We start from the raw sequence: 26,896 nt of genomic DNA, 5'->3' as shown, positions 1-26,896 counted from the left end.
GTGATCGGGGCTTTTTTGTGGAAAACAAATCTCAGCTGTCTACACTGGCCCTTTTGCCCGAAAGGGAGCAGCATAGTATTTCCACAAAAAGCACTGATTTCTTACAGTAGGAAGTCAGTGCTTTTGTGGAAATTCAAGCGGCCAGTGTAGACAGCTGGCAAGCTTTTCCGGAAAAACTGGCCAGTCTAGACACAGCCATACTGTGTTTGAAGTCAGAACAGTAGTCAGACTATAGTAAATGCATCAAGCTACTATCTAATGATCTAGCCTAGTAAAAGCAGAACAGCAGTGATTTCTGAAATAGTTACTTATTACAGTTCGTCTTTCTGAAGCTATCGGTGAAAGCTTTTGAGCTTACAGAATTCTTATTCGAGGCTAGGAAATGTACTCTTAGTGGGTCAACTAAATGCCTGGTGGAAAAGATTAAGCATAAAGTGTAGTAAGATAAGGGTCTGAAATTAAAGTTCATGTAACACAGGCAGGGCCAGCCTCAGGTATTCCAGCACCCCGGGCACGGGCATGTGGTGTCGCCCCCAGGTGCACGCGCAGCCCAGCTACAGCCGCTGGCATGCAGCGCGGGGTCTTCCCCCCCGGGGCACATGGCGCAAACGTGACCCAGTCATCACTGCTGGCATACGAGCCGGGCCATGGGGAATGGGGGGGGGGGGGGGGGAGGAAGAGCACTGCTGGCCGGTGTCGTGGGGATGCGGGCGGGCCGGCGCTGAGGGAGCTGGGCGTGCGGTGCCTGATGGCAGCTGTAAGGGACGCTGCAAGGGACACTGCGCACCCCTTACAGCTGCCATCAGGCCCCCTCTTCCCATCGGTTGGTGCCTTGGGCAGCTGCCCAGCTTGCCCATGCCTCCGGCCGGCCCTGAACTCAGGCCTGGTTTGAGACCTAGCTAACAATGGTCAAAACTTGGCTAATATAATGCAAAGCTAAACTGTGAGCAAGAGGCAGGCCCCTGCTTACGCAGCTGAGGGTAAAACACCAACTGGTAATAGGCCCAGATGTAGAACAGTAATTGGTACTAGCAACTGACTATAAAACAGAAATTGCTACTAGTCATAAGTTGAAAGCACAGTCCAAAAGGGTGGTACCACCAGTTTGTTAAAAGCCTTGATACCTACATTCCCCACAGATATCCACCCAGGTTCAGGAAAGGGTCTAACTTGACAGCATAATGGCTAGAGATGTTCTAATTCAGGGGTATCCAACCTGTAGCTCCAGAGCCACATGCGGTTCTTCAGAAGTTAATATGCAGCTCCTTACATAGGTACCAAATCCAGGGCTGGAGCTACAGGTGCCAACTTTCCACTGGGATGAAGGGTGCTCACTGTTCAACTCCCAGCTCTGCCCCACTCCACCCTTTCCCCCTAGGAGCCTGCCACTTCCTACCCTCCACTGAGTCTGTCACACCCATGCTTTCCCCTCCAGTGTCTCCCACTGGACAGGAGGAAAAGGAGAAAGCACTGACCAGTGGGGCTGCGCTGAGTGATGGTAGGGAGACAATCAGGGCTGGTGAAATAACTGTTGCTCTTTGACAATGTGCATTGGTAAATTCTGGCTCCTTCTCAGATTTAGGTTGGCCACCCCTGTTCTAATCAAACCACTAGGAGCAGGGTGATATCTAGGTAACATCACAGGGTGGTATCCTGAAACCTAAGGAGTGATGTTTAACTTATTTGTACCTGTATATAAAGTGGTGTCTTGCAGGGGAAAGCAGTTTTTGTCCATTGTTATGGGTATGTGTGTAGTGGTTCAGTAGATTCTACTGACAACCGTTACTAAACTCCCCTTAACAATGAACCTGGCTGGGAACCTTTGATCCTTATCTGATTTGTGGGCTGGGGGGGCTCTGATTCTGCTGTGTTGACTAATTGCACAAGTCAACACAGCACACGATTGTAATAACCAGAAGGATGCGTGTATGTGTGCTCAGACAGAGTAGGAGACCTGTCAGGACACCCTGGTTATGTCTAGACTGGCATAATTTTCTGCAAATGCTTTTAACTGAAAAGTTTTTCTGTTAAAGCATTTGCGCAAGAGGGCTTTTGCCCGAATGGGAGCAGCATAGTATTTCTTCAAGAAAACTGACAATCTTACATTAGATCATCAGTGTTCTTGCAGAAATTCAAGCGGCCAGTGTAGATAGCTGTTAAGTTTTTACGCAAAAGCAACTGCTTTTGCAGAAAAACTTGCCAGTCTAGACGCAGCCCCTGACAGTAAATCCTAGCCTACTAGAAGAAGCAGTTAGCAATTCAAAGGACCATTCAGTGTGGCCATTTAACCTCTGTGCAGTCACTGGTGATGGTTGGAGAGAAGGGAATTAGATTTCTACTCAGGAAATACTGTTTAAAATCTAGCAGAGTAATAAATGTAAGCTCCCAGGCCCATAATGTTGTGGTTTCTTTTGAGGACAACTCAGATACAAAATGACTGAATGCTTTTGCAGAACCCTCACAGGTGATATAGTGTAGCTGTGGTGTGTTCAACATTTTTTCAGAAACATATTGCTGCTCATTTTCTCCACATGGTGGTCCCCCTCGTAATGTTCATCAACTTCTTGTGTTAACTGTCTGTTCAACCTAGACTTTTAGCTGTAACAGTACTTTTCCCCAGATCTGAAAGACCTGTCTCTAGCTCAAAATCTTCTCTAACAGAAGTTTATCCATTAAAATATCACTTCATCCACACTGTCTAATATCCTGGGACTCACATGGTTACAACACCTCTGCATGCGAAAGAGAGAAGGCACTTTAGGCAGGGATATTTCTTATAGATGCATTTCAGAAACCCAATGCAAACAGGAGGTATGAGAAGTTACAAAAGACTAATAGAATTGAGAATTATTTTATAATAATCGACTCTTATCTTGTAACATGTTTCCAGTGCCACAGTGTGGAAGGGGTTCCAGGCTTAGCCCAGGGTATGGGATGGAGTCCAGGAGGGGTTTCAGGTGCAAGCTCTGGGAAGAAGTTTGGGTGCAGGGGAACTCACATCTAGGGCAGGAGGTAGGATGCAAGAGGAGGTTCAGGGCTAGGATAGAAGTTCAGGAAGCAGATGCTGGCTGGGCATCATTTAACTGAGATGGCTTCTGGGTGGTGAAACAGTGTGGTTAATGCAGGCTTATTCCTGCCCTGGTCCTGCACAATTCCTGAAAGCAGTGGCATGTACAGCAATGGCGCCATGTGCTGCCCCTCATCTATAGGCACTGAGCTCACAGATTCTACTGGCTATGGTTCCTGGTTATTGATCACTGAGAGCTGCAGGAGTGATGTCTGCAGGCAAGGAGAGCACGTGGAAGGCCCCTGGCTCTGACTCTCAGGGGCTGCAGGGACATGCCAGCCACATCCAGGAACAGCAGTTACCATAGGGATAATGACTCCAACCACAACAAGTTAGACATTTTAAAACTCACTACTCCAAGAATTAAATTTAAGCATAAGAGAAATGAAAATTATGAAATGCACAGACCAGTCAAAAGCCAAAACACACACTTTGCAAGCAGTCAAAGTAGTAACACTCCCCCCCCCCCCCCCCCAACTATGTATTGGGTCAGGAGAGGAGTGTGTGTCCACAGCAAGCAGGATGCTCCCAGGGGGGCAGCTCCAAGTTAAAGGGCAGAAGCACCATGAGTGGGTAGAAGAGCAACTTAAGCACCAGCACTTGATAGCTTCCAGGCCAAACCAGTCAGGATCACCTGTCAGAGGCTCTGAGATCTAGCAGTAGATCCTAATCTACTGGTTGGTGAACTATCATGCTCAATCAATGGAATAAATTTTTGGGGAGGATTTTTAATACGTTATGGTCTTCTGTTAAATCTAAGTTGTCCTGCCTCCCTGAAGTTCAAATATCCTGCCTCATCTCCAATACTAAGAGCTAAGCTCATAGAGCCACAAACCCTCACATGCACAACTCTCCAGTTGAAAAGGATGATTTCAGTACACATGAAAATACTAGATAGCCTGAAAATTGGCCTTTTCCTCCCAAGATGTGAGTGTGAGTAATATAAGTTACAAGGTGGCAGCAGTTCATGTTTTCCTATTCAACCTTGCCAGTGTAACACAACATCGATATACTATTGTCTCAAATCTCCATGGAAACGCAATTCACCTACTGGTCAACCCCACCAGTTCCAAGTGTTTCACACAATGGACTAGGGAAATAATTCAATAAAGACCACACATTTAACTCCAGTCAAAGAGCATAAGATCGGTTGCTTATACCACACTCATCTGAATAGTTCTAACCCATTGCTCGGGAAGCCTCAAAGATCGCGCGCACGCACACACGCACTGATCCAAGATTTTATTAAAAACTCATGACAATGTACACGTCCTTCTCAAAGAGAAGTAGAAATATTTTAACATTTACATCCATCAACAATACTTTGCTACAGTATTAACATTTATGGATGTTCTTTTCTAACACTTGTTTGATTGAAAGATTTAAAGTTACACTATTACCCTTTATACGCCTTATCTGATAATTTAATTGTAGATTTGTTTGAGTCTTCCACAGAGGATAATTTCAAAGGGTCGTTCTTCTACGATGGATAGACTTGCACCTTTGAGTTCTAAAATAGCTTTTTCCTGAGGTAGAGGATTCATCCTGCAGCATCCACAGAAGAGAAAAAATATCAGATGCATTAAAGTTAGCATATCCCAGACTATCTTGGTATCATTAAGTTCAACTGAATTTAAAAATACAAGTGTTAATAAAAGGGACCACAGATTGGTATTTAAAAAGGAATGCTCCAGTGAAGTAACTATACAATGAACTAGAAAAACAATGAATGGTCCTGCAGCACCTTAGAGATTAACAAAAAACATAGATAATACCATGACCTTTAATGGGCACAACCTAAACATTTACAGTGTCTTAAACATATAGCTGAGCTAGTAAGCCAAGATACCGTGACTCTGATGCACGGAAGGATTAGAATCTTTCCCGCCATCCAGTGAAGTACTGGAAACCAGAATTTTTCAAAGTAGTAAAAGATAACCACCAGCTTAATTAATCTGAAGACTTATTTCCAAAATTTCTAGTGGCAAACCAAATTTCAGTCTCACTATATCAAACTGGGCCTCTGCTGGGAAACAAGACAGACCAGATACTCAACATTGATGACAATTAAAAGATAAATAAATACTGAAGTTTTCATACTTCTAAGCATTCAATGGAGTTTCCCATTTAAGTGGCAACAAAGGAATAAATGCCTTGTAACTACCTTTAACAGCAAAAAGAGAAAAATAAAATTGATCCTTCATTATAATCTGATTTCAGTAACACTTCACACTCTTGGTACCCAAACGTACTTTACAAAGCAACCAATTAGAAACTGATCTGGCAGTTACTTTGGTCACAAGTATGGCAGCTACTGCTTATTCAGCAGTACACCAAGTAAATTGGTTTGAATATCTGAAGCCTGTAACAGTTTGGCTAAAGAAAATGTCCAGTCAAGAAAACAGGACAATTCTCATTTTTTTAAAGTGCCTTAGTAAGTACTACCTGGAAATTCAGATATTCAGGTGTATCGTGTATCCATTTTCTTTACAGATTTGTTGATCTCCTGGTATGATGAAACTAAAACATAAGCAATGGAAAAACAGTAAGCAGAAGTTAGTTCAATAACTTATTTGTTATTTAGCAATATTAGGAAGCTCATTTCAGACACCTGGATACCTAATTTTACACTTGATAGTAAGAAAAAAAAATCTCCAAAGCATTTAAGTCCACAGAAAGAATGATGTTTTGTAGCTATTTTCTAGAGCCATCCTAATAAGCACCAAGTATATCAATCTATACATCTTCCAACTGAACTAAATACTTTCTAGGAATTTTATATCTGGATACGCTATATGTTCTAAGCACTTCAAAATGCTAGATTAGGCAGGCTGCAGCAACTGATTGTAAATCATGAAAATGTCATTTGTCAAACATGCCATGTTAAATAAGTTTCATTGTAGAAACTCAATACCATTTACTACATTAGGAAATCAATACCATTTATCAAACGAGAGGATGAAAACTAAGACATTTAATACCGATTCACACCAGTATTGTCAAAGGCTGGATTTCTAGGTGCTCACAGGTGGGATTCTTGTACTAATTAAAAACCATAAACAAATACTTAACAGCTAAAACCATTTAAGTGAAATGTTTATTTTTTCCATTTTAGTGTAATTTAAACAGACAATATTGGCTAAGTAGCACAGGAACTATGATTATTCACTGAAAGAAGTATTTGAGGGGTTTTTTTTGGTTTGTTTTACATTAAATACTTTTCAGTCAAGTAAACATGTACTAGATACCAGTGTAAAAAGAGGCTACAATGTAGATTCCCTACCAGGACACCTTCTGGTCTCTAGAGATGAACACAGAAAAACAAGCAAGTGTTCATTGGACGGTTTTTCTGTCCCCACACAAATAAAACCATTCTTTTAAGTCAAAAGCCACTAACGGTGTGTCTAGACTACAGAGTTTTGTTGACAAGTGGCCTTCTGTCACCAAAACTCAGCAGTTTTGTTGACGGCGGCAAACCTCATTCTACGAGGAATAATGTCTTGTCGACAGAGTTCTGTCAATAGAAGGCATTATTGCATCTACACTGTCCTTTGCGTCTATACTCTGTCGACAAAGCAGCTTGCTTTGTCAACTGGATGTAGTCTAGATGCACTTTGTCGACAGTATCTGTCGACAAGAGCCTGTAGTCTAGACGTTCCCTAAGTGATCCATATTTGTTATAGGACATCCTAAAGAAAAAATAAGAGCCAGAAAAATGACTGACCCAACCTATCTTTATACATTGCTAATTACTAATGTGGTTAGGGAGCCTAGACTTTTGTAAAGCAATAGATCATTGTTATTAACAAGGAGAAATGTTTTAATCTGCATTACTGTACAGTCACTACCATGTTGAGGACTTATTTTGATTGGGGCTCAAATGGTTGTTTACAAGTTCTCTTAACAGAAAGCCTGTAGTCCACTGCTCAATCACTGTTCCATGTATTACTAGAATACAAACAGTTGAGAAATTATGTATTTAGAATTGTTTTCACAACAAATATCCTTAATACTACGAAGGAAGGTATGTTTCTTCTAATCCAGTTCACACCACCTGTTTGTTCTTTGCTTATTTAAGGCAGATGTTCGTTTATAACAACACAGTATTCTTCAATTGAGGCTCATGTCTGCAAACAATGTAAAGGGGCCAAAGAAGGTGGCATGAGCTAGTGCATTACCAAATTTATTTTCACCTAGTAAGAAGCTCATTACAAATCTAATAAAAAGGCGGGGGGGGGGGGGGGGGGCGGAATCTAGAAAGGAGTGAGTGAAAGGGTCAGTCATGATCAAATGCTTATCATGCACCTGAATTCTTACCTATTCAGTTAATAAAAGGTTTCTGACGAGGATACGCAAGACATTCCTCACTTTGTCAAGCAGGAGCTTCTCATTCAACCTGCAATGTAAAGATATCACTCTTACCTTGTTTAAAAAAACCCCACTATTCTAATTCATGAAAAAAAATTTAAAGGCAAACCTTACCTATCTCATTGCCCTTCCTTTCAGGTCTAAATGCTAGACCTATTGATTTTGTGTCAACTCAAGTAGCTATCACTCAAGGAGGTTCCAAAAGATGAAGAACTCTTGCTAGACTTTCTTCGATATTTCAGCAGATTTAACTAGCCTTTGGAAAGCTGCTCACTATCAGCACAGTATCTTATGCCTTCACTTCTCTGGAAGTTGAAGCTGCTGTTGCTGCTGCTGCCTTGTCATTCTTTAATTATGCTGACTTGTCCATACTCAATTGGCTGCTGAAGTCCTGTCTTATGAGTCCTTTGATCCATACTTTGCTAAGAAGTACATCCTAGATTCTTAAAGCTGGTTAATCACTGTCTCATAGCTTACACTTTTCCATAATGCACACAACTAACCTACCCCACCCACCTAAGAACAAGTCACTTGCAGACTTCAACTCTTTAAAGTTGCAAATGAGTCTTGTTAATAAACAATCCTGTAACACTTACTATGTTAGTTTAAGGTAGGTACAGAGAGAGGCCTTAAAAAAAAAAAAAAAAAAAAAAAAAGAGAGAACAGTCAACCTCAGCCCATCCTAATTTTCCCTGCAATCAGATGCAAATTTAAGTTTACCCAACTCCTTGTTGGCAAGCATCTGCAAATGCAAGTCAAGGAGTGATTGAAATGTGTGATTGCAGAACTCACCCACAATTTTGCAAGTATCCAGGTAAGATGCCAGATCTGAGGTATTGTTTAAAGTTTGACCCATTCTTTACAAGCTTCTTGAAGGTGATTTAAGTAACTCATTTAAGTACCCTTTCATCAATTCCCATCTCAATGTATGCAATTTTAGTAAAGTCTAGTTTCATGCAGATGCTGAGCTACTGAGTTTTCTTTAAAACTAACCTAGAGAAAAATCATTTTAGAACATTCACAGGAAAAAACTGAAGAAGTAGGAAAAAAAATCCAGTTTGGTGCCTATCAACCGTGACAATGTTCCATGTTTTTTAGTATTCTGAAATTTGAACACACCCTCATAACAATGTTTGGCAACATTGTTTAATATTTTATTGAATTTTATTTCTTCTACAACTCAAATGGTAACTTTTGTTGTTTGATTGATAGGAACTTAAGCCATTTCATAACATCTTTGAAGATGGATTCCTGTGCTGGAATTGCATTTACCACCTTATACTGCACATTTACCACCTTATACTGAAACAGGTGAGAGCAATATGAGCACCACATATTGTCAAATGTCTGGGGTTTTTCTTCTACTGACTGTATCCCTACTCTTCGGGGTTTGTAGGACGCAAAGCACTGCTCTGGCAAGAGTTGAGAGAAAAATCAAATAGGATGACTAGTGCCTGAATGTGGTGTTCAAAGTAAGGCATCAAGTTCTCTAGCTAGGACTATAAACAACAATCTCAGAAATGGAGGACTGGAAGGGATTTTCAGAGGTGATCTACTCCTTCCTGTGCTGAGGCAGGACTAAGTAATCAGACAATCCCCGATAGGTTTGTCCTACTTGTTATTAAAAAGGCCTCGAATGACAGATTTTCCAGAGTATCCAACCTAAATCTCCTGCTGCAAATTAAGCCTATTACTACTTGTCATACACTCTGTGCACATTGAGAAAAACTCATTACCATCCTTTTTGTAAAGACCCTTAATGTTGCTGAAGATTATCAGGTCTCCATGTTTTTTTCCCCAAGACTAAACATGCTAATTTTTTTAAGCCTTTCCTCGTAGGTCAAGTTTTCTAAACCTTTTATTTGTTGCTCTTCTCTTGAGCCTCTCCAATTTATCCACAACTTTATTTAATTGTGGCACCTAGTATTAGAAAATACTCCAGAGCTCAGGCCTTTCTTTCTAACACCAAGTAGAGAGGAACAAGTAAGCCCCCAATCCAATCTTACATGGAAATACTGTTAATACACCTCAGAATATCAACCCCTCCCCCCTTTTGCAAATACACCATAGACGACTGATTTGTGATCTGCTACAACCCCCAGATCCTTTTCAGCATTACCGTCACCCAGTTGTTTTGCTTGAATTGTTTTGCTATACCACCACCATCCAGTGACCTAAATCTGAAATGATATGCATATTCTAATTATGGGCTTCTTTTAATCAAACTCGCCCTGGTATCAAATCTTAGAACTAAAAAGGTGTCCTGTCACTGAAATATGACCAACTTTATTTTCAAATAACCCTGAATCTCTTACTTGAGCTCAATCTTTAGAGGAAAAAAGGACTTTAACTATGACAGTTTGTCCATCATAAGGCTTAATGAATTACCTGAGACTGTCAGGGATTATACCTGTGCTACTCTTTGTTCCAAGTCAGAAGGATGTGTCCAGAAAAAATGCCTAGGGTGTATACAAGGAAGCATATAGCCATTAAATTGTTTACAACATGTAGCTATTCTCTCCTATGATAGCACATTCAAATGAAATAGTTCATGTGTTTCTCTTGGATTGAGGCTGCTCTTTAAAGCATAAGTTCATCTAAAAATATCTAACTTCATATCCTAGGATAATAGACACTTGAGTTTCACCCTTTTGGCCTTTACAAGAATTTGAAAAAGGTAAAATCAAGTCCATCCTCTCTTCACCCAGAACTGGAGCAAGAGACTGCAGGTATACCCTATCTCTCAAATGAGACTGGAGGCAGTTTGAATATGACTTTAGAGTCTTGTTAAAATATTTATCATGCCTTTTTTTCTTGCAGAGCCAGCACTAAGTTATACAGAACTACAAATTAAAAAATATGCACAAACCAAAAAGTAATTTGAAATTTTCATTTGAGCGTAAGCTTAATTCTATCATTCACAACACTAGTTTAAATAACTCAATCCTAGTAATACATCTAAAACAAACTATAATGCAACATTTTCTCGATCTGCATATATATAACTCATGTCAATGGGAGTTACATATACACATTGAGACTAGACCCCTTAAGACTGCAAATCAGGTGTTTCTACATTTACCTTTAAATTAACACAAAATGGTAATTGAGAAATGCATAAATCTTCTCTATTAACAAAAAACACCCTGAACTACATTTCTTTATTTTTGTTAAAGTTCTGAACTAAAATGTGGAAAAACTGAACTACACAAATATTGAAAAGTTAAAAATTCCTTAATTGTTTTTTATTCCTGGTACCACTACCACGATTTACAGGGCAATATACCTGATGTAATGAAAAAAAAAAGAAAGACAAAGCTACAACAAATAGAAGACCTCAGGAATGTACATCTAATTGATACTACATTGCATTAATCAATAGCTGCACTTTTGCAAACTGTGGCTATGGCAGTCCTGAACAAGAAGGGTTCTCTGTTTAAGCTGCAGTAACTTTTCTGACTATGGATCATCGCTCCTTCTGTGGCAGATTTTACAGTTCCTCTAATGCATTTGGGACGACTGTCTCAAAGTAACCTGCAGCTTTCCTGACAACTCCTCGCTCTCTCTCTCCTGCTAAGAACTGTAGCCTGTTGAATACAGGATAAGAAAATTATTACTCAGTGAACAGCTGCATATTCATCATCATCATCGTCGTCATCTATACATATAATATACCCACCCTGTTATTGGTTCCATTTAGAATCTTCGGCCACCATAGCCACCACTTCCACCTCCAGATCCATAACCACCTAGGAGTAATACATATATTGACCATTTTTTTTTTGCATGTTATTTAAAACAAAAAAAAGAAGTTTGCTCAAAGTTATATTTACCACCATAGGGACTGCCTGAGCTTCTGCCACCAAAACTGCCACCTCCTTTCATGGGTCCATAGTTCGACTGCTGTTGTCCACTGTAGTTGCCAAAATCATTATAGTTTCCACTGCCACCATAATTACCTGAAACAAATTTCATGTTTTTAATCATCCCAAACTCACCATGCAAGGCAGCTTTAAACACAAAAACGTGAAAAACTCCACAGAAATGGAAAACACTCAAAACTGGCACTGTTAATACAGCCTTCAACACAAGTTCTCCCTTCTCCCTCCCAAAGAAAACAAACAGCAGTTTCTCACTTCCCACTAAATCAGATAGGGTATGTCTACACTTCTGTAGAGAGAGGGATGCAAATAAAGACATCCAAACTCGCAAATGAAGCCAGGATTTAAATATCCCATGCTTCATTTCCATATTCGTGTTATGGCGCTATTTCGAAATAACATGCTGTTAAGACGTGGTTATTTCGAGAGAAAACCCTTCTCTCGAAAAAACTGTCTTAATAGCTAGCGTCTGTTATTTCAAAATAGCGCCATAACGTGAATATGCAAATGAAGTGTGGAATATTTAAACCCTGGCTTCATTTGCCATTTTGAATGTCTTCATTTGCATCCCTCGAGAGAGAGGGTGCAAATGTAGACATACCTATAATAGGGTCTTAAACTTTTGCTGAAAATGGTACAATCAAAAAGCAAAGCTTTTTATTTATTTATTTAGAGAGTGCATGCAACGTAGACAAGCCTTTACAATCAAGTTTTACACAGTTTTGGTCTCACGGCTTTCCACAGCCTCACACTAGCTCATGCCAATCCAACTTTCAACACAATTTCAGGGAAAACAACATCAGTTACCTTGCCTGTGACCAAGCGTCCATACCATTATCTCACTCCTATTTCTATTTCCATAAAGGCAGAAAGTCAGTTTTTCTACAGAGGCGTCATGACCAATTAATTACCCAAATTTACAGCTTTCACTTGTAATTCAGGATTTCTTTCTGGACGATCTTATTGTAAGAACCCACAAATACTGCTATATTGGTCACTGAAAAGCACATCTAGAGGATTATCGTATTTGTAGAGCCTGTTAAACAAGCTGAAACTCTTTCAAGCGATTAATAGCTACTAGCTACCCACCAATACTGGGAAAAGAAGTTATCCAGGAAACTGCAGCTCAGTTTTCTCTTTTAAAAAAACAAAACAAAACAAAACCAAAAAGATTTCTCTTTCAACTTAGGGCCCACTCCTCATTCCGTATCCTAAGAATCCAGTAAAGTACATGGCTAATCAAAACCATCAATGGTTCAGTGCGTGCTTAACTGAAGAGTTTAGTTAGGTCTACATATAAGTGCATGGATTTAACTAAATGTATTTCTTAAACCTCTCTGTTTTAACTATTCTGATGCTTTTTGGAAGACAGGGTGCTCTTAAATCAGTGGAAGAATGGCTGAACTAATATCACCAAGTTTAGCTAAATTTCTATTTGGCATTCTTACACTCTGATTTAAAGTGTCTTTGAAAAGAGATCCACTGGTTTTAATCAAATGAAACACCAATTTGTTAATCAGTGAATTAAATCTATTAATCAGTGCAATGCCTGAAAGTAGAAGAGCTCCCAAAACTGTCAACATGACCAAAAAAAAATATTTTCCAATCAAGTCAGATGAACTCATAAGATAACACACATTACAACTGTCTATATGGGTTTATGGAAAGGTTTCCAAATCACTTGAATAGAAGAGGACATGTTTGTTATGCCAATAGAGCCTTAGTTATCTTCAAAAAGAGGCTCACACTTTGACCAGATCTACAAAAACACTCCTCTGCAGCCTGCATTGGGGGCAAGTTGCAGCATACACTGCCATGGGTATATTAATGTGAAGTAAGTAGCTATTATGCTCATATTAACAGGGTTTACACAGAACAAAGTGGTTTAGTGCATATTGCAGCGCACAGCCCCACAGACAATCCCTAAATGGGCTTTGTGGGTATAATTACAGAGTATATTACACTAGGAACATTCTGCCATTGTGAGTTTAGCTTGTACATTTAAATCTGCTTTTTCTGGCATCTCTTATTCCAGATAACAAGGGATGTATGCTATATTCTGCGGAAGCACAGTTTTTCCAATGTACTGATAAGGATGTTAAGAAGCAGGTAACTGACTCATGGTGTAGTTGATACAATCTGCATCAACTACATAATTAGTTGATAAGGGGCCCAGCTGAAGCTCTGCAGTTTAAATGTAGGTGGTGTCAGGCACACAGGCAGGTCCCAGAACCGCACTAGCTGGGACTAAGTAGTCCCAGCTCCCAGACCACTGTGCCTCTCCCCCCCCAAGGTTGAGACACAGCTGGAGCAGGGAGGGAGAAAAAGGGGTTTTTAAGCCGGCTATTATACAACCAAAAATAGTGTCCTCATTGAAAGTTGCATATATAGACAGATGATATTTCAACATTTCATGCATACCCATCCCTTCTTTAAGAATTCATACACAGGGGCTTAATAGCAAAGCAGCCTTTAAATATTAGTATTTCAACTATTAGCAAAAGTGTCTTATGCAGGCTTTGGGGTTCATACCTTGCTGAAATGACAGGCATGCCATGATACATCAACTTGGGATGGTCTTGGGAATTCTCACCTCCTCACTCAAGGTGTCCACTATCTGATTACCTCTCCCCAAAGTTACAGCCTCCTCCCCTTTTTTTAAATAAGAATTCCAGAGCAATGGAAGACTGTACAATTAAGTATAATTGTAAGGCAAGTTCTTGCTCCCTCTTTACTAGCCTTTAGTTGATTATATTTGGGGCCATATCCTCACCTCATTGTAATTTCTAAAATCATTAGCATATCCTGTAATTTTAGGTTCTATACCTAGCAAATGTAAATTGAGGGAAACATTTTAAAGATCTGCAAATATTGCTTACCGCCACCAAAATTTCCTCCTTCGTTGTAGCCATCATATCCTCCACCACCACCACCACCGCCGCCGCCGCCACCGCCATATCCACCACCTGGGTTTCCGTATCCTGGTCCTCCACCACCACCACCATAACCCCCTCTACTACTGTAACCAGGGCCACCTCCATAGTTTCCACCTTTAATTAAAAAAAAGGGGGGGGGGAGAAGAGGAGGAGAGAGATTGTCACTGTACCAAAAAAATCTGGGTATAGACTGATAGCTACAAGAATGATCTTGATGAATTAATAGCTATATAAGTTACCTTAGTTTGTATATCTAAGCAATTAAGTAGCTTATGTTATATTTGCACCAGCACTACCAGGTGTTCTTGCTTAATACATAAGAAAATCATACCAAAAGGATACAACACATTGGGGCTGTGTCTAGACTGGCAAGTTTTTCTGCAAAAGCACCTGCTTTTGCGCAAAAACTTGCCAGCTGTCTACACTGGCCGCTTGATTTTGCGCAAAAGCACTGACGTTCTACTATCCGAAATCAGTGCTTCTTACGCAAATGCTTTGATGTTCCCGTTCAGGCAAAAGCCCTTTTCCGGAAATGTTTTTGCGCAAAAGGGCCAGTGTAGACAGCTAAAAACTGTTTTGCGCAAAAAAGCCCCGATGGCAAAAATGCTTTTTCCCGCAAAAGCGTCCGTGCCAATCTAGATGCTCTTTTCCGTTAAAAGCAGTTGCGGAAAATCATGCCAGTCTAGACGTAGCCATACACACCAATCCCACAAACAGGTTTGGAGAGAAACTTTACACAGACCCAGTGAACTCAATGTGACCACTTCACACATTTTTGGAAGATCAGGCCTAAAAACAGAAATTTGACTATTTCCTGTATTGTACAAGTGGCATTTCTGCTTCTGAAAACATCTTGCTGGTGGGCAACATTCAGAGGTTTTGTCCCGCCATGGGTTTGGATTCTTATCCAAACCCAAATCTGCAAAGATGATAAATTTATGAAATTTTACATATGGACCTCAGATATTAGGACAACTTCCATGTAATCTTGACCCTTGATTTCAGCCAATAGCAAGCATAAGAACAGAAAAAGAATAGCTTTCATTTAACTATTTTCACTCCATATATATTTACATTTAAGTAAATGATAATCAAATACATGTTTAAGGCTCATTTTGCAATTTGTATCAGTTTCATTTTAATTATCTCACCTCCAAGTAAGATGTAATTGTGCTGAAAAAAGGAAGTTATTGAAATCACATTGCCCAAAACCCAAGCTATCATTGCCAAAATTACCTCACTTTCCAAGTCCAAAGCTAGTTCTAATCAAGAGACATTATGCTTACCATCGCCAAATCCATTATATCCATCACCACTCCCAAAGCTTCCTCTGCTTCCACCACCGCTACCGCCATAGCCTCCTGAATCAAAGAAAGTTTTTCCATGAACAAGTCTGTTTGAGCTCTCATTTTGATGCTATATGAAAAGGATTCAAATCATCTACCTCTGCCACCAAAGCTTCCTCCTCGGCTGAAGTTTCCTCCACCACCACCACCACCACTACCTCCTCCTCCTCCTCCAAAGCTTCCACGACCCATGAAGTTGCCTGAGCCGCCTCCGCGACCTACAAGACATTTTACAGATGTTAAATGAAATGAAAAGAAAACTAAACTATGTACAAATATCCTATTATCCACAACCCCAAACTCACCTCTCTGTGAACTAGCAGTCTGCATTTCTTGCTTAGAAAGTGCTTTTTTCACTTCACAATTATGGCCATTTATAGTATGATATTTCTGAACTAGAAAATAAAAATTTTGAAATAGTTTTTACTATTCACTAGAACATGAGCTACCCAAAGCTTTCGAAAAGCATAAATACAGATTAAAAGCTATATGCAATATATTTCCTATAGTGTTTAGTCAACAACTTGCTTACTAATTGCACATCCCATGCATTGATGTGTAAAATCAGAATATTGTTTCAATTTCACACATTCTATAAGCTACCTACCGACAATTTTATCAACTGTATCATGATCGTCAAAAGTTACAAAAGCAAATCCTCTTTTCTTTCCACTCTGCCTATCTTCCATGACTTCTATGGTTTCAATCTTGCCATATTTTTCAAAGTAGTCTCTTAAATTATACTCTTCTGTATCTTCTTTAATTCCACCAACAAATATTTTCTTTACTGTTAAGTGTGCTCCAGGCTTTACAGAATCCTAGAAGGCCAGAAGTTACATTTAGTATTCATTACTTCTAAATATAATAAATAAATAAATATACTCAAGTATAAGTTAAATTAGCTTACTTCTCTAGAAACTGCTCTCTTGGGTTCAACCACACGCCCATCAACCTTATGTGGTCGAGCACTCATTGCTGCATCTACCTCTTCTACACAAGAGTAGGTCACAAAGCCAAAACCCCTGGAACGTTTTGTTTGTGGGTCTCGCATCACCTATAAGATCAGATATCACCTTAAATGTAGTAAGTATGCACATAATTTCAGAAACATTTTTTGAATTATGACAACTTACCACACAGTCTGTGAGCGTGCCCCATTTTTCAAAATGTTCTCTTAAGCTATCATCTGTTGTTTCAAAGCTCAGGCCTCCAATGAACAGTTTTCTCAACTGTTCTGGCTCCTTCGGGTCATGGCCCTAAAAAACACACACACAAAAACCCATAAGATATTTCCTCAGCGAACTACAAATACTTATCTGTGTTCTGTAAAGCCAACAAAGTTTTATAAAATAGTAATTCTTCTGTATTTTCAGTTTTTCCAATATACAGCTTTTTATTTAAAAATACATGTTCACAATAGCTTGGTCCTACCTATAACTATGTAACAAGCACATGACACAGTTTATCTCAATATGACATGTTAATGCTACTAATGTTAATGCTATTTGTTACCGAGACTTGGAAGATTATAAATGAACCACCACTATATACTGGCAGATTTAAAACCAGATTTAAAATAAAGAACCCTGAAGCCAAAAGGCACTATCAAGGAACTGATGACCATAGTCATGTTGGTTTGGCAAAAAAGCATTTTACCCTCAGGTAGGAGAAATTGGGCTCCCAAAAATCACTAGACACATGATAAAGGGGCCCAATTTTCAGAGGATGGGACCCTTCACAATAAGCAACCAAATATATATATATATATATATATAAAAAAATCACTTTGAAAATCTTAGCCAAAGTTGTAAAAACTTTTACAGCAAGATTTAAATGTCTCCTTTGCCAACATTCAGCCTAACATGGCTAATGGAATTGTTGCTATCCTGTCGAAAGTATAACTGTGCTCCCCTCCCACCTTTAAAAAAAACCCTGTGGACAACACGTAGTCCAAGACTGAAACAAAGCTTTGTCTATATGGTAGAGTTGTACTGATTTACCTGAAAGTGTTGTTATAAGAATAGAGTTAAACTGCGAAAAAGCCTGTATGGACATGACAATAGCTCTTAAAATGCTCATCTTTTACAAACCCAAAATGTTGTCCAATATTGATAAAAAATAAATACAAAATTCTAAAGAACACTTAAATTGTGTTCTAACTAGGGATTTGATAGTGTACAGTGTTAACTGTTTACAAAAAATGTTTTAACACATCCCTAATTCTAACATTTATGACATTTTTGGAATTAAAATTTAAAAAATTTTGGAAGACGGAATTAACTGTAAAGCTTATTTTGTGTCTTCATTAAAACCTTTTTCTACAAAGCCCCATTGTAAAGCCTTCTGAAACATTAAGTCTAACATTGTATCTGAGGCCAAATTAGTCTGCCACTCCAACCTGCAGTTTAGAGATGGTTAGGTTTTTTTTCCCTCCCAGAAAAATATTTACTTCCCTTTGAATTAAAGAAATATAGATGCTTTGAAAGACAACTTTTTTACAAGTTATTTGTGCAAGAGTGCTTAGCAAACAAAGTCTTATGCCTGAATTTTGTATCACTTCTGGGAACTATTAATTAAGTGGATACCTGACTATAGTGCAAAGACTAATGGCTGAGGAGTCAAAAAGAGCTGGCTCTCACTTTTGGTTGAGAATCTGTGCGCACTGCCAAAAGCAAGCCCCTTATCAGTTTTGTATTTAAACAAACTGATTTAGTTACCATACAGGATACTATGTGATGGTAAGGGAGAGGAGAGGGTTTCAGGAGTCCTGTGTTTGCAAGTGGGAGACATGGTTCATGAACTATTTTTAGTGGCCCAGACTCTGAAAATATTTGAGTACCTTTGCTCCAAATACTTCAATTACATTTGTACTTAAAAAAATTTAAGGGTATACCATGACTAAACTTGCAATTAGTACCTGATTCTAACTGCAATATAATGAAATTAGTAGCTTTATAATTGTACATGACATATGCTAAAGAATATTAACCTACATGATTCTACCTTTACATTAGCCAGCTTTGATTGTGTACACAAACACAATGCTTCCCCTGATGTGCCTGCCTGATTTAGTTTTACTAGACACTGAATTTATAGAGTAACAAGGTCTTGAATATTTCACATTAACGGAGCAAAAAGAAATGGGGAAGAAAAACTAACACTGAACTGCCAGAGAATCTGAGCAGGGTTCCTGTGTTGAAAGGGACCTGCAAACAGAAAAGGTGGACAGACATGGGCCCTTTTCTTCAACATGTTAGCAAATGTGTATTTTAAAATATGGAAGAAATCCATGTCTTATCTGTGCTCCAGTCATATTCCTGGAGCACAAGAGTCATTCCTGGGGTGGGGCACACACTGCAGTCTTTCCCTGCGATATCTAGTGCATTTTTTTGCAAAATGATTCATTTCTCCCTTAGGCAGGAGGCATTTTGCTGGGTACTTAGTTTCCCCACACTAATTTTTTTGCACAAAAGTTCTTAGGGGGTATGATTTTTTTTTCAGAAAAGCTCTCCAAGAAGATGAACATATTTATCTAGGGAGTTTAAGGATTTCATTCTTTGGAGATGGCTGGCTGGGATTTCCAGGATGTTAGTTTCCAGGGGATGAGATCATCAGTCCCTCACGAGTGCACGAGATAAGACTGTGGTGTTAGTCTCCGCGATTGAGGATTAGGTCGTTTACACTTGTCAGCTACATTCAGCCTGTTCCCTCCCCTCGAGCAGGGGGTTTCTGAGGAGAGGAACCGAGGGGAAGAGCAGCTTCCCCGAAGCCCACGTTGCGGAGCAGGGCGCCATTTCGCGGCGCGGACGCGTCTATGCAGGACGCACATTCATTTCCGGAAGGGGAGGCGGCCAGTCCCGCTCCGGCACCGCGCAGACAGCACTCGCCGCAGGCCGCCCGCCCCCCTCCCTGAATTTCAATAAGGCCTCCTCCTCCCTCCCGTCAGCCAAGGCCAGCGGCCACGCTCCCTCCTCACGGCGCTAACGCAGCAGCGGTAACCTCCATTTTGTGACCGGACACTAGTCGCCGCGTTCACCCTCGCCTCAACATGGAGCCGAGAGGAAAGGGAGATCACGTGATAGCAAAGCGGACTCCAAAACAGCGCGCGCACCGAGAAGGGGAAGAAGGGGGCTGGTTGCAGTCCCCACCGACTTCACGGTGTCTCCGGCTCCGTTCGCCAGCCCAACATTTCCCTAGGTTTGTTATACTAACAGCCACAACAGAGAAGTATGAGGGAGGCGGGAAGTACAAGATACTGCAGGCCGAAGTCTGTCCTTTCCCTTAACAGATTTCTCCAGATCCTAGGCATTCCCACCTACATACGGGAACTGCCAGCAAAACCCTCAGTAGGCCTGCACAGCACTTGTCTGGAGACACTGAAAGCTAGCCACTTAAGTTCCCTTTCAAAAGCACTGCTAAGTGAAACAGCAAATTAAGTTTTAAGAAACAGCTCCAATGTCCATTCCTCCATTCCTTTGTTTCATATTCATAGCACAGCAACTTCTGAGGAACGCTTTTTAGATTAGTGTTTTCCTAGACTTACAGGTGCTGTTTTCACAGCTCCAGATATCAACAACTTTCATCAAGTGTTGGGGAAAGATGTACATATAGTGCCAACACAAGCTTTTATACAATTCCTGTTAGCATATATCAACTGCTCTGCAGGAACCAACCCTACTTAAGAATAAGATAGGACAGCTCAGTCCCCAAGTGTTTAAAGACCAAAAATAAGACTTAACAGTGACAATATTTGGTGAAGACTCTTGTCTAGAAAACTGGCTGCAGATCTGTCTGTTTTTAATCAAGAAAAAAACAACTACAGCCACGATAAATTTAGTAAAAGCCAAAGACTGTGGTTAGTGAAAATGTTTAACATACCTTGCTTTAAAAAAAGAAAAGAAAAGAAAAAGTCACAGGACAGCATGTTCTCCTACTCCTGAAGCAGTGACCCCCCTAAACAGACTGCTCTGTACTGCAACACTTATCTTGGCACAATAAGGGGAGGGAGGCTGCTGAGCAAGTCTGCCCTCTATTCGTCCCAGTGGAACCTCCTATATCCTGTAGGACTGGGTCCAGCTCTCTTCTCCTCTGGATATTGCCATCTGTTTCACTGAGTGACAGCAAGCACTCAGGTTTGGCCTGGTCACTTAATCACAGTACCACTATAACCCTGTGCACATGTTGCAAAGCCTAAAATGGGGATCCAGACCCAATCTCAAAGGAGCCACCACTGAGGAGTTCAGCAAGCTCAGACATTCCCCACCTTCAGGGCCTCCCCTTTTCACCAGACTGGCAGGACAACTCACCTAGGGCCTTTCTACATAGAAGTCAGAGAAATCTCATACACACAAAAAGGAGATGTTTACCTCTCCAAACCAAATGCTATGAATGACCCACTTCCACACTGACTTGATTAGCTTCATTAACACAAGCAACTTCTTCCTTTATATCAGTGGTGAGGGTCCTAGGCTAGTAGATTTTATGTGCTCCAGCCAAGCTAATGTGGTGAGGAACAGGTGGGCTGGAGCACCAGCATGGGTTCTCCAATGCTGTGGGGGAGCCCTGAGCCTTGGGGGCTGGATCCAGGCAAGCCTTAGGTTCCCCACTCCTGTTTTATATATACATACCATCTTCTGTAATTTCCCCTTCAATTCATCTGATTAAATGGGTTTTACTTAAAGCGTATGCCCTAAGAAGTCTGGTAGTCTAAGGTGCCACAGGACTCCTCATTTTTGCAGATCCAGACTAACATGGCTATGCCTCTGAGAGAAGTCACAATCTCCCTAACATTTTCATCACGAAACCTGCAGCACTAAAGTGACCATAAGACTCATTCCATCCTTGTAGGTTGGGAGTGAGCTACTGATGTTACATTCTATCTGTACTCCAATAAGGCTGATACAAAAAATAATTATGGGATTGTTTCCCCACAGGTTCAGTGGCCACTTTAGTACAAAATATCCTTTATTCCCATTTTGTACTATGTTTACTTTAATAAATACATTTTAACATCCTTAGCATTAATTGGAATATTGTCCATGAGACATAGAAAGTAACTGCTCAACTCTACTGAAGCACTGGTGAGGCTTCAGCTGGAGTACTGGGTCCGATTTTGGTGCCACACTTTAAGCAAGATGGAGATAAATTGGTGTGAGTCTAAAGGAAAGGAACAGAAGTGATAAAGGTTTTATAATCTGATACATCAGGTTTTTTAAACTGGGCATGTTTAGTCCAGAGAGAAGACTGATATATCTGATAAAGATGTTACATTTACCAGGGATAGTCTCACATCCAGAAGTAAGGAATTGGGTGTTCATTTTAGTTACGGATATACGGTCTTCCTTCTTTCTGAGAACAATAGAAGGAATTCTGAATAAGATCAAGAATTCATTAGTTTACTACTGATGCTCCTGAGATCATAAGCAATAAGGTAGAGAATGCCTCAATGTGAAAGTTAGCAACTTTGAGGACATTTATAAGAACTTTGTAACAACAGAAAAAAAGGGAGGTTTTACCTCATGTTCTGAGAGTCTGTCCTATGGAAGTAAAACTATACATAACATTTTAGCAACAAATTTGCTGCTAAAATATTATGTTTCTCTTTATAATGCAAGGGATGGGAGGGTCTGACCAAGTTGTTAATAGAATCCAGTAGGCATGAATGATACAGTGTAGTGAACTATTATATACCTGGCATAGAAACAGACAACACCCTTCATCCACCCATATAGGAGAAACAGAACAAACTTAAGAATAAAGGAAACGCTACCTGTGAAGACCTTCTTCCTTTCCTCTTGTAGTCTTCAATATCTCTCTCCTCTTTCATGGAGGACATTTTGGAAGGATGTGCTAACTCAGTTGCTCCTTTTAGCCTATATAACAAGCAGTATGAATCAGTATTTACATTTGTGGGTCTTCTTCCCCATATGTAAAGCAGCATAGGCAGGTAAAAGCAAGTAGCTTTACTAAGGATGGAGGGAGGGGATGTCAGTGTGGTAAAACTCAATCTGTTCTATTGTTTTTTATACAGCAAATAGATGGAAACTTAGAGGGAAATTGCTGCAGCAGGGTTCAAGTCTAATTGTTAGAGTTAGGAAAATGAAGTCTGAAAAGTGTTTTGCAGTTGATTTAAGACATCATGAAATCTGGTTGCTATTGTACAGCTATCATATTCAACAGCCATCTTACTGTATAAAATATTCCTGGTCTTGGATTGTGTTCCTGATAAACATTGGAAGCTTTGAAGGCTAACAAATTTTAACAACAGAATTTCCCTACTTTTATCTGGAATATTCCCTTGTGTTCTACTCACCGAGCAAGAATCCTACAAGAGAGGAGCACTGTAACATGGGGAGAAAAAACCATTGCTGTGTTAGTCTATAACTGAAAACTTTAAACACAATCAATGGTCTCTAAGGTGCTGCAGGACTAACAAAAACCGCAGATGGTATCATGAGCTTTTGTGGGCACACACTTCTTCAGATGAATGGAGTTTAAGTAAGGTAGGTGGTCAACATGACAATCCAAGATTGAAAAAAGTGCCTGGAATTGTGCTAGATCCGGTCTTTCACTTATAGTAAAGGACAGCAATGTCTGCACTACTCCTTGGTTATGTGAGTTAACACTGAAGTTTAGGCCCTCAATTTACAATTTTGAATACCGGACACCACCACACATATTTAGTAAACATATAAACTTTCTAGTCACCATAGGTAGCGTACAATACAATCTACTGAACAAAATATTCTGGTAATTATTGTTTTAGGTTTAATTCTAACATATAATTGCTATAGATCTCTGAATAAGTTAATACAGTCTGGTAAATCAGGAGCAATTCTATGTTTATTCCCATAGCAGTATTTGAAAAATGTAATTAGTAGAAATATTAGCTGTTTAGGTAGGCAGCCTACATATTTAAAGCATGTGATAGTCAAAACTTTTATCATTATAGAATAAAAATTAATGCTCACCTAAACTCTGTTATTTAAACTCAAAGTTACCAGATTGTAATAAAACTTAAAGGCTGTGATTTAACACAATCCATCCTGTTTAGAAGCATAAATGCTTCTATAAAAGTACCATCAGTACTTCTCTAGTATCCTCAGGCAATGTCTACCTCAATTCTAAGTTTGGTGCAGTCTGATCCATGTCACATCATTGGTAAAAGTTACTAAATTCTCTCAAGATTTGCCAGAGCAAATAGGAGCCTATTCGATATATACCACATAAGCAAGGAACTGAGTAGCTGGAGGAGGTGGGTGGTGAAATCAGGATTTGAAGACAGTCAGGGGCTGCCAAAAGGGAGCCTTGGTAGGTTTTGATACACACTAGCACAGGCCCAAGGGAAGTTGTTAGGGGTGTGGGAGGCCACCCATTCTGTTCTCCCTCTATTGTACCTTTTTACGGTTCTAATTCTTCTCACTTTCATATCAGGAGCTGTTATCACTACTACAAGGCTCTATGTTGGCCAGCACTAGACTTCTTAGAGGTCAATTAAATGCATGAGGCATCAATTGAGATGCAGGCCTGATGGTTTTGCAATATGCAGAAGTGACAACATTTGGCAGTGCCATCTGCAGTGCATTTCACAGAAAGTTAGGGCATTACATTTAAACATGATTGTAATTAAAGCAATTATATCTGAAGATTTTAAGAGTTTATGAAATGTGGGCTAGAAACAATGTAAATGGTTTACGCTGTTGCAGACAACCATTCCCAACGTAAGTAACATTATCTCTTGTGAAGAGCAAGAAAATATTAATGTGATTAGGCATGCCACAGATTTTCAAGCTATATTAATCAAAATCCACATTATTACGTGTTAGTTGGGCAGTTCCCCTGCCATTTGCCAACTGTGCACCGACATTCCTCAAGCAACTAAAACAACTGCTTACATGGAAAGTTATTCTGACCTGTTCTGCTACTGTCTCGAGTTTCCTCTCTGCCTCTAATGTAGTAGCAGTTACTAATGGAGGCAGTCAGGTTCTCCCTTTCTTCTAGTTGCTTTTACAAGCTTCAGCCATGGACACCTGAGAAATGCAGTGGTGGAATCTTGCTGTTTGAGTTTCTACTGAGCAGGGATGCCCATATCCCTCCCCAATAGATTGCAGAGAACGGAACAACTGTGTACTAGTTTGCTCCCAGAGATAGGACTTCATAGTGCGATTTGCTTTGTATCTTGATATTCAGTGTGGAGCAGATCCAAAGCCGACTGCAGTCAATGAGTCCCACTGAACTTCAATGGGCTTTGGATCAAATTTAATACAAGACTCTTTAGTCTCTCTTGGGACAGTGGGGATTTTGCTGGTGGGGGTAAATGTCCCTCTAAGAAGGCATTTTCCGGCTGTCTCTAAGGGGAGGGAGGAGGAATTAGAGAACAGCATTTTGAAGCTGTATCTCTTCGCGGTTGGGGGTGTACTTCAAGCTTACCGGCCGTTCCAGCCTCCGTGGGGTGCCGACTGGAGGCCGCTTGGCGATGCTGGGAGAAGGGGTGTTGCTGGAGATTACGTACGCCTTCCCCTTGGGTGCGTGTACTGGGGATTGTACTGGGTGCTCACCCCTCCCCCTGACGGAGGGAACATTACGAGCACTGCTGTTTCCCGGCCAGACCCACGGTGCCAGCACCCCCTCCCGCTCCACCAGGACTAGAAGACTCAGGGCGGCAAAATGGCGGCCAAAGCCGCGTTGCTCCAGCAGCAGGAACATGGAGGCCCCCTCCCCCCCCGGGGCAGTGCGCCATTTCGCAGCGTCGAAGCGGCTGAGGTGCGGAGAGAAAGGGGCCTGAAGGCGGCAGCTCTTCGGGTGAGCTGGGGGAGGGAGACCGTTTTGCCGCCCCGTCCCCGCGCCAGCCAGACACACCCAGTTGCCTGCGCTCCCGTCCCGCATCCCCCCCGCGGGGAGCCCGGGCAGGATCGCGGCGGCAGGCGGCTTCCCGACCCTTCCCTCGCCTCTGGCCAGACAGCAGCCCCGCTCCCTCCATGCGGCGCTAACGCGGTGGCGGCGATTACCTCCATTTTGTGACCAGACTTGTTTCCTTCAGTTTCAAATTCAATATGGAGCCGAGGGCAGGCGGGGGAAGAGAAGGAGGAGTCACGTGAGAAAAGGGGAGGCGGGCTCGAGACAGCTCGTGCGCACGCTCATTAACAGAGCGCTCGGAAGAGCTTTCGCGCGCAGCGGCGGGGCCGCCTCCTGTCTCTCCCGCCAGGAGGCTACCGCGGGGGAGGCCGCTCATTCCGAGCCCCGGAAGCGGGAGGGGGCGAGCTGCGAACAAGCGCGCTGTAGGAAATAGCCACGCGGGAGGGGGCGAAAGTTCCCTGTTCTGAAGGCGCGTGGCAGGCTCCGTCATGCACCATCCCCCGACTCCGCTACCTACGTAGGATTGTATGTGGCGGCCCAAGCTCCTTACTGCAGGGACTATCCCTGCAAGAGCCTGGGAGCAGCCTAGGGCGCCTGAGTTGCACATGCGAGACTCTGTCACCAGTCACCCCTAAGTCCGTATACGCAAAAATGAAAGCGTCCCCGATGGAAGGACGATGCCGACTGACTAGGAACTGTGCCCTATTTCTGCCCAGCGAGCCTGCACCCTCCAAGCGTCCCAGTCTCTTCCTGCGCTTCCACAGTCCAAGGACCTCCCTCCTCATCTCTTCCAATGGTCACTTGCTCAACACAGCCTTTTCTTCCTGCCAGCTCTGGCAGCGTAGAGGAGCAGCCATCTTCCCGCACAGCAAACTGCATTCCCGTAGGAACGAATGAGGGTGACCCATCTCGAAGGGTAGCCATACGTTCACCCTCAAAAATCCTACAGAATTTACATGGGAAGAATGTGGGCTCACTTCCATCAAGCAAAATAAAAAAAGAATAGACCCAGTTTTGAGGAAGGGGGCAAATATACAGAACGTAGCCAGTATACTACAGCATTAAACAATATATCACCTCGAACACTGACTTATCAAAGTTAGGGTACAGCTACACAGCAGCATTATTTTGGAATAGCTGGCATTATTCTGAAATAATGTAGCTTGCATCTACATTACTAGCCTTTATTTCAAAATAATGTTGAGCTGTAACCCTCATTTCATGAGGAGTAAGGGAGGTTGAAGGAAGAGTGTTCTTCCTTTGACTTTCTGCTGTGTAGACATCACTAAAAGCTAAATTAACATTTCAATTTAAGTTATGTAATTGATGTCCAGACAAAAGACAGACAGTATTGCCCTCTCAAGAGATTGAAAGTCATGAGACAAACCCCTAAAGAGAATAAAGATTGTCCCAGAAAAATCTGGGGTTTTTAAATCAGTTACC

General features: G+C 41.1%; 1 protein-coding gene and 1 long non-coding RNA gene across 10 annotated transcripts in view; one reads left to right on the top strand and one right to left on the bottom strand.

Annotated features, from left to right (window-relative positions):
• Positions 1–4,294: 4,294 nt before the first annotated feature.
• Positions 4,295–25,761, bottom strand: HNRNPA3 (heterogeneous nuclear ribonucleoprotein A3). Of its 7 annotated transcripts, XR_016350051.1 has the most exons (13): positions 25,606–25,721; positions 22,368–22,470; positions 16,732–16,854; positions 16,506–16,652; positions 16,206–16,416; positions 15,697–15,993; positions 15,539–15,613; positions 14,196–14,366; positions 11,269–11,394; positions 11,115–11,184; positions 7,385–7,463; positions 5,513–5,587; positions 4,295–4,612 (listed from the first exon to the last, which is right to left on the bottom strand). XR_016350051.1 is itself a non-coding variant. In XM_089779775.1 (12 exons), coding segments are annotated over exons 2-11 (1,308 nt in total). In that variant the 5' UTR covers positions 24,495–24,627; positions 25,606–25,761; the 3' UTR covers positions 10,651–11,022; positions 11,115–11,131. The 7 variants fall into 7 exon arrangements, 6 of the variants coding, with proteins under 6 accessions (XP_089635901.1, XP_089635903.1, XP_006119524.3 ...); XM_089779775.1 differs by lacking the exons at positions 4,295–4,612; positions 5,513–5,587; positions 7,385–7,463 and adding exons at positions 10,651–11,022; positions 24,493–24,627 and having other exon boundaries at positions 25,606–25,761; XM_089779777.1 differs by lacking the exons at positions 4,295–4,612; positions 5,513–5,587; positions 7,385–7,463 and adding exons at positions 10,651–11,022; positions 24,511–24,627 and having other exon boundaries at positions 25,606–25,761.
• LOC112545186 (uncharacterized) overlaps positions 25,260–26,896 on the top strand; it is a 78,147-nt gene continuing 76,510 nt past the window's right edge. For all 3 annotated transcript variants that reach the window (XR_016350053.1, XR_003088631.3, XR_016350052.1), the window contains exon 1: positions 25,260–25,399. This is a non-coding gene — a long non-coding RNA (uncharacterized LOC112545186). The remainder of the gene's footprint in view (positions 25,400–26,896) is intronic.

Source organism: Pelodiscus sinensis, chromosome 7, assembly GCF_052426305.1.
Source record: "Pelodiscus sinensis isolate ZL-2025 chromosome 7, ASM5242630v1, whole genome shotgun sequence".
Taxonomy (NCBI): Eukaryota; Metazoa; Chordata; order Testudines; family Trionychidae; genus Pelodiscus; species Pelodiscus sinensis.
The sequence above is the reverse complement of the archived record's forward strand: the minus strand, read 5'-3'. Positions and strand labels throughout refer to the sequence as shown.

Coding starts and splice junctions, on each gene's coding strand:
- HNRNPA3 (XM_089779775.1), bottom strand. Junction 16,417..16,505: donor AGAGAGCAGTTTCTAGAGAA/GTAAGCTAATTT, acceptor CTGGCCTTCTAG/GATTCTGTAAAGCCTGGAGC. Junction 15,614..15,696: donor AGGAAGCTTTGGTGGCAGAG/GTAGATGATTTG, acceptor TCTTTGATTCAG/GAGGCTATGGCGGTAGCGGT.